Below are 14177 nucleotides of genomic sequence, written 5' to 3'. Positions count from 1 at the left end.
GCAGATTAAACCTGAAATATGAACAAATACTAAAACTTTAGAAAATTAATTTCCCTGAATATAAAAGTTCCAGAAACAGGATGACCTGGTGTCTAAGATTTAATCCAGTAGAATTGATTTAAAGAGTGAAACCAAGCAGAAGCAGATCATGTTATCCTGACATGTGATGGTCCAGATCAAGGTTCAGAACCCCTGTGTTATTCATGCTGGTTCTGGTGACCCATAACTATACGGCAGAATCTTTCAGATAAAAAAATATCATAAGTCAATGAAATGTGAAATCAAAGTCTGCTCAACATTTCATCAGGTTTCTACCATCACATCCCTCCCTGATAATCTCCAGGGTGACTTGTTCCACAGATTAACAGATAATTGTGACAAAGTGTGAGGCGATCACTTTAATGGCTGGAACCAGTCAGTTCCACTGGTAGGTAATGTTGCACGGAGGATTATTCGCTCTGCTGGAGGAGAATCAGGGGGAAATACGATTTCATCACAAACTTCCTGGTCTATGATGATGACGTGAAAAATGGCTTTTATTCTGATCTCATTGCTACATGGTTCTATTGCCTTAATACATAGTATTTAGCAAAGTTATATTTTACTCCTATCAGGATGGATTTTCATGTGTGAACAAGCTGCTGTTTAATGTCATCTCTGTCCTGCTGTCTTCTCGTCTGGGCCAAGGTACTGTTAGAACAATGGTTCTCAGATCCATAATGTTCTAAACAAGGAGTCTGACCTCAATATCTGTAGTTTGCAGAGGGGAGTCTGGAGGAAACCACAGAGCTCCTTCACTACAGCATCTTCCAGGTCATTGTGGGACAATTCCCAGGTGCCGGGTATCAATGCTGTATCGGTTGAAATGTAAAAGGTACCCATCCCTAGATGGAGACATATTTGGGAAAGGGTAAGCCCCATCTTATCAACTTATATAGAGAACTGACCTCCCTATAAAAAGTTAGCAGTGAAAGCAAGACGGACTATGTATTAAAGCAGAGGGCGTCATAATGGCACTAAGACACACCAGTAAATCTCTTGAGTGATGGCCTGGTCACTGCTATGATTTTTTCTTTTGATTCACTGTATATACAGTATGTGGACACACTGTAAATACCTGATACACCTTTTTTGATTATTGATTACTGAGCCGATGTGACAAGTGAACTTCTCCAATGTGAGATCAATAAAGCCTTTGTTGTCTGTCTTATCTTATCTTGAAAGGATCACCAGTTATTCAAACCATTCATGTCCTACAAAGTGAAGATGACTTTTACAGATGTTAATGCAAATTGAGGAGTTATGAAAAAATGCACACGGTTGCAGCAGAGGACAATGTCATGACAGCACGGGCCCAATGATGTATAAAGTATGAACAGATGCAGATGGGTGACCTGAAGGCATACGGCGTCGACCTAATGTACTTCTGATGTGGACAAAGGAGACCCAAAAGCTAACGTTTGCCATTGCAAGAAGTGGTGCAACTTCTGCAAAAACTCCATGCACTGAGAGGAAGTGTGAAATGGAAAAAAAAAAAGCACGGTGAGGCGCGGAAGAAGAGGACGGCAAAAAATAGGTTTTCTGGCTGAGTGATACAGACCAAGGGATTGAGAGGAGCGGTGGAACCAAAGCTAAAGGTTTCATGGTGGACACCGGAGCAACCTCACACATCATTGATCTTGGAAGATTGAAAGAATTTGATGACAACTTTAAACCCGAGACGCACATTGAGCTGGCTGATGGCACTAGATGCAACGGGGTGACAAAAAGAAGGGGAGAAGCAGAATTGATTTTGATGGACAGCAGTGGACGTCACCACAAGACATGGGGGAAGTCAAAGCAAGTTATTTTTTCTGTCAAAGCTTCCACAAACAATGGGCCAACAGTGATCTTTAGGCAAGGACAAGATGCTTTAGAGCACAGGGAGGGAACAAAGTTCCCCATCAAAGAGCAATACAAACATTAATATCTACAAACTGTGAGCAATGAATGGGATGATCAGTGAAAAACTTTCACAACACTACATAGATAAATCCAGCCCCTGTTTATTGAACCGCCATATTCTCATACAACACTCCTGCTTCCCCAACCTGTCTAAGAGGAGGTTAACAATCAGTGCAAAGGTTCTTATGACATGAAAGCATGGCATAAATCTTGGGACATTATAACTATAATGACATACAATATGTAGTTCAGACACTGACCACAATAAGGAACAGGTCTTTCAACAGACGTACAGGACAAGCCCCTTATCGAATGATTAGTGGAAAATGACCAAAGACGTTTTGCTCAGCCTGATAAGCTTACAAACAAGTAGAGGCAAGGAGGGAATTTTTGTAGGATTTCACAAAAATAGCCCAGCTTTCCTAATTAAAGGAAACGTTCTGAAACATAGAAGAGTGAACTTTTTAACTAAACAGATGATAGAATAAAAGACACAAACTGATGTAATACTAGATAGTTTGACATATCTAGCAGGACCAGGAAAGAAACAGATTCTAAAGAGAGAATAAAAGAGGAAAAACGCTTCCTAAAAGGCTTCCTTCACCACTATCTCAAACCATCTGTCTTCTTTGTCTAAAATGAACAAGAACAGAGTGGGGGAGAAGAATGAATGCAGAAACATTGTCACCCGTATATTGCTGGAGTCTCTGAAAAACTCAGGAAGACTGTCTTTAAACACAAGATCCCAGTACATTTCATACCCCACAGGACCCTCAGACAGAGGCTGGTCCACCCTAAGGACAAAACCCCCAAACCTAAGATGAGCGGTGTGGTGTCTGCAGTTCAGTGCAGTGAGGAATGTTCTGATCTTTATATTGGAGAAACCAAACAACCTCTCCACAGACGCACGGTCATTAAAATGTAGCTCTGCCCATACCTGTCAGCGTGGAATCATGTCCACGCAAATAATGCTAGCTCACACATTTAACTTTACAGTGAAAACTTATTTTTAAATTGATGTCTGGTTATATGAATTGATTTTTAGGAATGAACGAGAATCAATTCATAATTGTAAAATAGATTTTTTTTTAACACAGCCCTAGTCTCCATCCCCCTCCTCTCTTCTAGTTAAGTGCAAGTACTGTGTGATGTCATTATTCCTCTGTCAAAACAAGAGGAGCGGTACGGGTCTGATAACTACTGCATTGTCTCATGTGCTAACAGGGACACTAGCCCAGGCAGACATAAGACATAAGCTTCACTATATGTGACATGGGGAAACATGGAAGTTTATGATTACACAGTATTCAGTGTAAATAATGTTCACTTGATATGTGAGATTTCCAGTTGGAGGAACGTTTGTGGTTTGGCACCATGCTACACTGTACAAAGCACCACTGCACTGTCCACCACCACAACTAAATTCTCAATCTATTGGAAACCCTTATTTAATCTCTTCCTATGATCTGAATCTTTCCCAAAATCAAACTGAAACACCTCCATGATTAATTAACATAATTTAATACTTATTTTCCTATTTTTTGTGCATCAGTCTAGAACATTTTAAAGTTTCAACATCTGAACAATAGGAAGTAATTTACAAGGTAAAAATCCTTAGAGATTTTTTTCAATCCTTTGGACAGCAGGTTGCTGTTAAAGACAATATATTAGAATACAATTATTTATTGAAATCAGCATTAAAGTACCCATGAATTATTTTACTTGGATAAATAGAGACATTTTACCTCAGGATCTTCACTCTACAGAATGAACTCTCCAGGATCTCACAGAGGAGCTTCATTCCAGAGTCTTTCAGATCCCAGAACTCTCCTATTTCCAGTTCAGTCAGATGGGAGGGGCTGGACCTCAGAGCTGAGGCAACAACTTCACATTCAGCCTGAGAGAGACGAACTCCAACCAGTCTGTGGTCAGAGAAACAATTTCATCAGTTCTGATTAAATCAGATGAATAAACGCTGATAAACAGACTAAAATATGACTACTGAGCAGTAATGTCATCATCAGATCAACATCAGAATCAGAAAAAAGTTTATTGCTATGTAGGTTGGTGCAGACAAAACAAAATAGATATATATACAGAAAGCTATATACACGGTAGACTGTGCGTTAATGTAATGCAGAAGGTCTGGAGATGCTACATTGGTGTAGCTTGTAGGTCCTGAACGGGGAAGAGAGGCAGTGTCAAGTGTCCTGGGCGGCTCTGGGCCTTGTTGATGAGGCTGGTAGCAGATGGGAAGAAACTGTTATTGTGGGGAGGTTTTGGTCCTGATGGACTGCAGCCTCGTGCCAGAGAGAAATGTTTCAAATAAAACATCTGCTCTTCACGGCATGGAATCATAGAGGCAGCAAGGTTCTGGGTTTGAATCCCACAGACTGTCACTGTCTGTCCCTGAGCAAGTCCCTTAGCCCCAGGATGCTCCCTGGTGCTACCCGGTGGCAGCCCACTGCTCCCCAAGGGACGGTTAAGGGACTGTTGCAATGATAATAAAGATAATTATTATTAATGATTATTATTTAGCAGCAGCCATCTTGGCTGCCTCTCAGCAAACCTCCCTGGTTCTTCATGCTGAGCTCTGACTGCTGTCTGCTGCAAGAACAACCGGGAGACACTGAAGCTCTTTGTGGAAACTTTTTTAACATTATTTTCACTGGAAGATGAACGTATTAAATCAATGGAGCTGATATCGATATCCTAACAGTCACAACGTGTTGGATGGTGAGGATCAAAAATCAACCAAAGAGCATCAAAGATTTTCTCTTCATCTACAATGCCTAGCAAAAGTATTCTCTCCATTGAACATTTCCACATATTGTAACATTACAACCACAAACATAAATATAATTATTGGAATCTTATGTGAAAGACCATCACAGAGTGGGTTACAATATAAATTAGACAGAAAATTATACATGATCTAAAAAAAATCATCTTTCACAAATAAAACAATGAAAAGGACTTTGTGCAAAAAGTATTCAGCCCCCTGAGTCGATACTTTGTGGTACCACCTTTTGCTGCAGTTCCAGCTGCAAGTCTTTTAGGGTCTGTCAACCAGCTTGAGCATCTAATAACTGAACGTTTTGCCCCTTCCTCTAGATAGAGAGTATTTGTGAAGAGCAGGTTTCAGATCTTGCCACAGATTCTGGATAGGGTTTAGGTATGGACTTTGACTAGGCCATTCTAACACATGAATAGGTCACGGTCCTGCTGGGAAGTGAACCTCTGCCCTAGTCTCAAGTCTTCTGCAGACTCCAGCAGGGTTTCTTCCAAGGTTGCCCTGTATCTGGCTCCAGCCATCGTCCCATCAACTTTGACCAGAACATGATGCTGCCACCACCATGTCTGACAGTGGGGAGGGTGCAGTCAGAGTGATGTGGAGTGTTAGTTCTCAGTCACACAGTGTTTTGAGCGAAAGAAAACGGGCGGGAACGTGAAACTGCATCAGTGATTGGTAGTACGGTTTGTTCACTCAAATGATTTGTTCTTTTGAATGAATCAATTAAGAACTACACAATACTAAACTGCACCTTTTGTTGTCCTCACAACACCTGACTATGTGAATCTAGACAGCCAATGAACAATATAAAATAAGTTTTTGACACAGGGCTGGCTTTTCTTGACTTTCCCAGATGGTATTTTTGTAACTGAAATGTACAGAACAGAGCTAAATTACTGATTGATACCCATGTTGGAACGTCACAGCCAGCATACTTATAACTGACCAGCTTAGTACACTACTACTGAGGGGAGTCCTAAATGAAATGTCAACATTTTAAAAAGAACATCAAGTTTCTAGAGGATCTAGGCGGTGGAGTCCTGTGCTGTTTGATTGGCTCAAGAGTGGCTGGAGGACAGTAGAAGAAGGACAATAATCATCTGTAGGGACTCATTGTCAGCATTGAAAGCACTGAAAAAGAACGTCCAAGTCATCATCAGAACATGTTGGATGAAATTCTCAGTGTTCAGCATAGATTGTAAAGTGGACTCCTGCTCACTGAGGGATTTGGGGAAGGAAAGAGCAGATGGGTTGGCTGAGGAATATTTACAGTTTTTGTAATGATCAGAGGGAAAGGACCCAGAATTCAACCAGACCAGCAGAGGTTTCTTAAAAAAAGCTCTTTAATAACCAACTCAAAAAACAGGGGAAAAAATCCAAACAGACTGTTGAACAAAAAGATGACACAAAAAATAAACAAACGAGCAGGGCAGACAAGGCTGGAACAGACCGGACAGACTGGCTCAGGTTTCTGGAGGGAAAGGGGTCAAAAAATCCAAAAAGCAAACCTAACACAGAATTTGCAGGAGGAGACTCACCCATACTCAACAGGACAACCTGGCACTGATGTCTGGTCTCAGCAGTTTATATGAAGGTGGAATCAGGTGAAACCGGTGAGAGGTGATTGCAGCAGGGGTGGAGTTAGGCAGGTGTGCAGAGTAAGTAATTAGACCAGACATCAGTGCCGAGGCTCAACACAGGAACAGATCACAAATACAAAACCTAAACTAAGAAGCATCTGAAGACATAACTAAAACAGTAAGCACAAACCTAAACAAGAATCCAAACCAGACAGAACTCAAAACAGCCAGATAACAAAAGACATGAAAGAGAAGGAAAACTAACACTAACAAACCATAACAGAACTCAGAATATTACAGAGCCCCCCCCTCAAGGGCGGATTCCAGACGCCCTCCACGTGTATGAAAGTCCAAAACAGAACAAAAATAAATAAGCCCGGGCGGGAGGAGGGGGTTCCAGGACGGAGGGTCAGGGTCTGAAACAAAAAACGGTTAATAAAGTCCAAAAAAAGTCCAAACAAAAAACAACCCATATAGGGCGAATCCAGACTAACTGAAAAATTTCAAAAACAGGTTCCTAAACACAGAGTCCGGTGGGCGTCCCGGCGGACGACCCCAGTGAATCAGGACGTCCGGCGGTCGTTCTCCGGCGGGCGGCCCCGGCGTGACAGGTTCTCCGGCGGGCGGCCCCGGCGTGACAGGTTCTCCGGCGGGCGGCCCCGGCGTGACAGGTTCTCCGGCGGGCGGCCCCGGCGTGACAGGTTCTCCGGCGGGCGGCCCCGGCGTGACAGGTTCTCCGGCGGGCGGCCCCGGCGTGACAGGTTCTCCGGCGGGCGGCCCCGGCGTGACAGGTTCTCCGGCGGGCGGCCCGGCAGATGACCCAGGTGAGACAGGATTTCAGGGGGCCGCCGGCGGAGCAGGGCGACAGGAGGCCGTCGGCGGAGCAGGGTGACAGGAGGCCGTCGGCGGAGCAGGAACCTCGGACCCCAACTCCTGCAGAGGGAGAAAACAGAACAGGGTGCCGGACTACAGGCTAAGGGAGGCGCCGGACTACAGGCTAAGGGAGGCGCCGGACTACAGGCTAAGGGAGGCGCCGGACTACAGGCTAAGGGAGGCGCCAGATTACAGGCTAAGGGAGGTTGCGCCTGCTTAATGGCTACAGGCAGCGGTACCAGGTTACTGGCTACCGAAGGAGCCTGGCTACAGGCGACTGAAGAAGGAGCCTGGCTACAGGCGACTGAAGAAGGAGCCTGGCTACAGGCGACTGAAGAAGGAGCCTGGCTGCAGGCTGCTATGGTGGGAGCCTGGCTGCAGGCTGCTATGGTGGGAGCCTGGCTGCAGGCTGCTATGGTGGGAGCCTGGCTGCAGGCTGCTATGGTGGGAGCCTGGCTGCAGGCTGCTGATGAGGCCTGGCTGCAGGCTGCTGATGAGGCCTGGCTGCAGGCTGCTGATGAGGCCTGGCTGCAGGCTGCTGATGAGGCCTGGCTGCAGGCTGCTGATGAGGCCTGGCTGCAGGCTGCTGATGAGGCCTGGCTGCAGGCTGCTGATGAGGCCTGGCTGCAGGCTGCTGTCAGTCCCTTGAACAAAAAGAGTCTTGTGATTAGTCTTTGGAGAGGGTCCGGGAGTGACAGCCAGTAACGCCTCTCGCAGAGCTGGCTGTCAACCAGAGCAACCAGGGACTGAGGCTTCAGAAAGGCGTTGAGAGGATCAAAATCTCTAGGGGGCCCCGGGTGTTGGGCCCTTTCTGAAGGCCCGGGGTACCCGAGGGAAGAAGCGTCCACCTGGGTTTCCTGGACCAGTGGTAACCCCCCCTGGGTTCCCACTTCACAGTTCGGCGACGGACCCCTCTGGGTTCCAACGTCGCAGGACGGCAACGGGCCCTCCTGGGTTCCAACGTCGCAGGACGGCGACGGACCCACCTGGGTTCCAACGTCGCAGGACGGCGACGGACCCACCTGGGTTCCAGCGTCGCAGGACGGCGACGGACCCACCTGGGTTCCAGCGTCGCAGGAAGGCGACGGACCCACCTGGGTTCCAGCGTCGCAGGAAGGCGACGGACCCACCTGGGTTCCAGCGTCGCAGGAAGGCGACGGACCCTCCTGGGTTCCAGCATCGCGGGACGGCGACAGACCCTCCTGGGTCTCCGCGTCGCAAGTCTCCAGGACCCCTTCTTGGGGCTCGGACGGAGACGTTTCCTTCTGGGCCCCCCCTCGGGGCTTGAGCAGAGGCAGGTCCTCCTGGACCCCCTCGTTGGGCTTGAGCAGAGGCAGGTCCTCCTGGACCCCCTCGTTGGGCTTGAGCAGAGGCAGGTCCTCCTGGACCCCCTCGTTGGGCTTGAGCAGAGGCAGGTCCTCCTGGACCCCCTCGTTGGGCTTGAGCAGAGGCAGGTCCTCCTGGACCCCCTCGTTGGGCTTGAGCAGAGGCAGGTCCTCCTGGACCCCCTCGTTGGGCTTGAGCAGAGGCAGGTCCTCCTGGACCCCCTCGTTGGGCTTGAGCAGAGGCAGGTCCTCCTGGACCCCCCCGTTGGGCTTGTCAGGAGCCGAGGCGTCGACCGGACCCTCGGGGACAGATTCAGGGGCCGAGGCGTCGACCGGACCCTCGGGGACAGATTCAGGGGCCGAGGCGTCGACCGGACCCTCGGGGACAGATTCAGGGGCCGAGGCGTCGACCGGACCCTCGGGGACAGATTCAGGGGCCGAGGCGTCGGCCGGACCCACAGGAGCAGATTTCGGTCGGCTGTAGAATGCTTGGAGGGCTGATCTGTAATGCTCCTCCACCTCCTTTAATTTCTGCTCCAGATCCTCCGAATATTGGGCGAATAGGGCCTCCCTGAGACGCTTAATTATGGGGGCAAAAGTTCTTATTTTATTCTCCAGGGCCACATACTCCCCCTGGTCACCCGCTGACGGCGGACCCTCCTGGACCTCCACATCGCCCGCTGGCGGTAAAACCTCTGGGGTCTCCACGTCGCTTGCTGGCGGCGGACCCTCAAGGATAGAGGCTTCAACCGCTCGACGATGTCTGCGGCGGCGGGACGGCTGCGGCAATGCGCTCCGCCGTAGGAGGTGGCGTCCTGGACCGTACCCGGGGGGGCAGAGCACCAGCCTGGAACCCTCAAAGGATGCCCCCTGGTCTTCAGCTCTGCCGGGGACAGAGCTCCGGGGTCGCAGCAGGCTCATGTTGAGAAAAAAAAAAAAAAATAGAGGAGGGAAAAAGCAAAAAAAAAAAAGAAACGTGCTGATCTGGCGATAGGTCCTAAAACTGGCCAGGTTGTTCTGTAATGATCAGAGGGAAAGGACCCAGAATTCAACCAGACCAGCAGAGGTTTCTTAAAAAAAGCTCTTTAATAACCAACTCAAAAAACAGGGGAAAAAATCCAAACAGACTGTTGAACAAAAAGATGACACAAAAAATAAACAAACGAGCAGGGCAGACAAGGCTGGAACAGACCGGACAGACTGGCTCAGGTTTCTGGAGGGAAAGGGGTCAAAAAATCCAAAAAGCAAACCTAACACAGAATTTGCAGGAGGAGACTCACCCATACTCAACAGGACAACCTGGCACTGATGTCTGGTCTCAGCAGTTTATATGAAGGTGGAATCAGGTGAAACCGGTGAGAGGTGATTGCAGCAGGGGTGGAGTTAGGCAGGTGTGCAGAGTAAGTAATTAGACCAGACATCAGTGCTGAGGCTCAACACAGGAACAGATCACAAATACAAAACCTAAACTAAGAAGCATCTGAAGACATAACTAAAACAGTAAGCACAAACCTAAACAAGAATCCAAACCAGACAGAACTCAAAACAGCCAGATAACAAAAGACATGAAAGAGAAGGAAAACTAACACTAACAAACCATAACAGAACTCAGAATATTACAGTTTTCTAGATTTAAAGGGAAAAGTCTAGTCTGGAATCAATTTCTAGTAATTTAAATGGAAGATGAAAACTGATGAAAAGTGCAAAATAATCCAAACCCCTGAATCCCAAAAGCTGCAGCAGAGCTGTCCTGAAGGAGCTGAACGTTAGATGTTTGAAATGTCCAAAGGATGAAAGAAGTAGTTAAAGGTCCAAAACGAGCAGAACCAACTAGAAAAATAAACAATAAACCGGATGGCAATAGTGCTCAATCAGCAGTCAATGAAGACATCTGGACTCACCGAGCCTTTCTGCAGTTCCTCACAGCTGGAACCAGTCTCTGTCGTCCTACTGCTGATGTGTTGTACTTCTCCAGGTCCAACTCATCCAGAACCTCCTCTGACATCTGCAGCATGTAAGCCAGAGCCGAGCACTGGAACAAAGAGAGCTTCTCTGATCTGTTCTCTGATTTCAGGAACTGTTGGATCTCCTGATAAACTGAAAGGTCCTTCATCTCCATCAGACAGTGGAAGATGTTGATGCTTCTGTCAGGAGAGATTCTATCAGTGTTCATCTCCTTCAGGTTGTTGATGACTCTCTGGATGGTTTCTGGACGGTTCTCTGTCTGACCCAGCAGGCCTCCTAAGAGTCTCTGGTTGGACTCCACAGAGAGGCCATGAAGGAAGCGAGCAAACAGGTCCAGGTGGCCATTTTTACTGCTGAGAGATTTCTCCATGATTCTCTTCAGGAACTCATCCAGAGATTTTTCACTGTATTTTTGTCCCAGGAAGTTCTCCACCACCTCTGTATTCCTGCTGGTGTAATCTTCCATCAGGAAGTTCTTAACCACCTCTATGTTCCTGCTGGTGAAGCAGTGGAACATGTAGACTGCAGCCAGAAACTCCTGAATACTCAGATGAACAAAGCAGTAGACTGCTTCCTGGAAGATCACACTCTCTCTCTTGAAGATCTCTGTACAAACTCCTGAGTACACCGAAGCCTCTGTGACATCCAGACCACACTGCTGCAGGTCTTCTTGGTAGAACATGATGTTTCCTTTCTCCAGATGTTCCAACGCCAGCCTCCCCAGCTTCAGGAGAACTTCCCTGTCAGCCTCCATCAGCTCCTGTGGACTCCTCCCATGTCCTCCATGGTACTTGTTCTTCTTCCTCCTGGTCTGGACCAGCAGGAAGTGAGAGTACATGTCAGTCATGGTCTTGGGCAGCTCTCCTCTCTGCTCTGTGGTCAACATGTTCTCCAGAACCGTAGCAGTGATCCAGCAGAAGACTGGGATTCCACACATGATGTGGAGGCTCCTGGAGGTCTTGATGTGGGAGATGATTCTGCTGGACAGCTCTTCATCACTGAACCTCCTCCTGAAGTACTCCTCCTTCTGGGCGTCGCTGAAGCCACGTACCTCTGTTACCCTGGCAACACATGAAGGAGGGATCTGATTGGCCGCTGCAGGTCTGGAGGTGATCCAGACCAGAGCCGAGGGAAGCAGGTTCCCCTTGATGAGGTTTGTCAGCAGAACGTCGACTGATGACTTCTGTGTGACGTCAGAAACCAGCCGACTGTGGCTGAAGTCCAGAGAAAGTCTGCTTTCATCCAGGCCGTCAAAGATGAAGAGAAGTTTGTGGCGAGCCAGCTGCTCTGCTGGGAGCTTCTGGAGGGTTGGATGGAAAACATGGAGCAGCGTGAGAAGACTGTGCTGCTCACCTCTGATCAGGTTCAGCTCCCTGAACGACAGCAGAACCACCACACGGACATCTTGGTTCTCCAAGCCCTCGGCCCAGTCCAGAGTGAACTTCTGCACTGAGAAGGTTTTTCCAACACCAGCGACGCCGTTGGTCAGAACCACTCTGATGGCTCCATGTTGGTCAGGTGAGGCTTTAAAGATGTCGTGGCACCTGATTGGAGAGTCATGGAGGTTCTGGATCCTGGAAGCTCTCTCCAGCTGCTTCACCTCATGTTGGGTATTAACCTCTTCACTCTGTCCCTCTGTGATGTAGAGATCAGTGTAGATCCTGTTGAGGAGGGTTCTACTTCCTGGTTCATCACTTCCTTCAGTCACACGTTCACATCTCCTCCTCAGACTGATCTTATGTTCCTCTAGAACCTCCTGCAGACCAACATCTGCTGGAACAGAGAAGAAGAGACAACTGAAGGAAAAACCTGATTTAGTGATGAAGTTGGAGCAGAAACATCTGGAACATCAGGAGGTGTCATCATTAGAAGGTCTCTTAGTTCTCATGATGTGATGCTAACCAATGGGATCCATCCTTAGAAGCAGAACCTTGTTAGATGGTCAGACAGTTCTGCCTCTGCTTTGTGGCCAGTATCTGTTCACTGTCAGGATCTGATTCACAAAGCAGATCAGATGAAGAAATGCTGACAGAAACATGCAGCAGCTTTCAGCAACATGAACTCTTTAGCATCAGGTCACCATTGTCCTCATTTCTCTGTTTCTATCTGACCTTCTCCCACAAACACAGCAGCTACAGAAGAGGCAGAGAGACAGAAAATGTCTCCTGGCAGCATTTTCATAACCTGACCCTAGCCAGATTGATATTGTTCCGCTTAGCTCCGCCTAGCTTCACTCACATCCATCTGGGACATCTTCCTTAGAGAGTGATTTCTTCCACCAATTTAATTGTCCAGCCAATCAGGATGCAGGGCTGGAGTTTCACAGATGTGACGTAGTGGAGAAGCGACCGTGACGTGAAACTGTTTTGATTCAGACAACAATGGCGGCTCGCAATCTACCTAATATTGTTTCATTAAAAGAACATCGGAGAACGGCTCTGAAGGCTTTTGTTGGTGGAAACGATGTTTTTGCCCTTCTCTCGACCGGATTTGGCAAGTTTTGTTTTCCGGGGCGCGCCCGTGGCGGACATGGTTAGCGCAAACCATGTTAGGAGGCCTTTAGTCCTCGACGCGGTCGGTCCGGGATTGATTCCGACTCGGGGCGCTTTGCCGCCTGTCTTCCCCCCTCTTCCTGTCAGCTCACTGTCAATAAAACGTGTGCCACTAGAGCCGCAAAAACATTTAAAAAAAAAAGTTTTGTTTTTTCCTGCGTCGCTCTCGTCAGCGTCACAGGTTAGCTTCGGTGTGAGTGGTTGAAATAGCACGTCGATAAAGATGACAGACAAGTGGCTTACCCAATCATATGCAAGGATTTTTGATAAGGCCCAGCCTTCTGAAACGCCATTCCTATGGATCTGTTCCAGATGGATGAGCTAGATGGAGCAAAATCCATCTGGCAAGGGTCAGGTTAGCATTTTCAGCCTTAATGAAGGAAATCTGGAGGAAATGCTCTAATCTGCCAGAGAAACAGCTCCTTGGATCAGGTAGTGTTCACATTTCAGATGCTTTTCTCACTCAGAGACTGGATTGGATGTTTTTAGAGAATAATTACAGATTAGAAATGACATGGGACTGATTTGGTCCTTTAGAAGTAAACAGCAGATAGAAATATTCCATGTTTCTACAAATATATCTGCTGTAATCTGGGATCTATTGTCAGAGGAAATAAAGCTTTCTGTCTCTCAGACTTTCCTTCCCTCTTTCTGTAAAGCAGCAGTGCAGCAGGTTGTTTTCTCCACCTTGTTGTTTCCATCAAAATGAGCTGCAGCTTTAAGGAGATCTTCAGTTTTAATGCATTTAGCACAAAGGGCTAAAAAAACAGAACCACTTCAAAGCAAACCCAATAGGTTGTTGGGTTGAACCTTTAAACACTTTAAACACTTGGATTTGCAAATCCCAACTAAAGACGAGGAACTAGTCCAATAGAGCTGATAAAAAGAAGTTCTGATTGGAGATGTTGAGCCTCACCTGGAACAAAGCTGCTCTGATTGGCTGCCAGCAGCTGCTCCTCCACACCAACGCTGCTCCTCTTCTTCCATCTGTAGAGACATTTCTTCATCACTGAAACAGTTCACTACCAATAGGGTCGTTCTGTTCTCCTGAACCTGGAGATGTTCATGAAGGTCCACCACAAACAGCGAACCAGAGGCTGGGTCAGAGCAGAACCTCAGAACATTGATGATGCCTGCTTTGAAA

The 14177-nt window shown here is 47.5% G+C and overlaps 1 protein-coding gene across 1 annotated transcript in view; it reads right to left on the bottom strand.

Moving 5' to 3' along the window:
• The window catches only part of LOC105921678 (NLR family CARD domain-containing protein 3), a 1041521-nt gene that overhangs the window by 1026118 nt on the left and 1226 nt on the right, over nt 1-14177 (bottom strand). Inside the window, exons 2-3 of the mRNA XM_036128283.1 lie at nt 13950-14020; nt 10418-12251 (exon numbers count right to left, since the gene is read on the bottom strand). Coding sequence (XP_035984176.1) covers nt 10418-12251; nt 13950-14020 — 1905 coding nt within the window. The remainder of the gene's footprint in view (nt 1-10417; nt 12252-13949; nt 14021-14177) is intronic.

The sequence above is a fragment of the Fundulus heteroclitus genome, chromosome 24, assembly GCF_011125445.2.
Source record: "Fundulus heteroclitus isolate FHET01 chromosome 24, MU-UCD_Fhet_4.1, whole genome shotgun sequence".
Lineage (NCBI taxonomy): Eukaryota > Metazoa > Chordata > Actinopteri > Cyprinodontiformes > Fundulidae > Fundulus > Fundulus heteroclitus.
The sequence above is the reverse complement of the archived record's forward strand: the minus strand, read 5'-3'. Positions and strand labels throughout refer to the sequence as shown.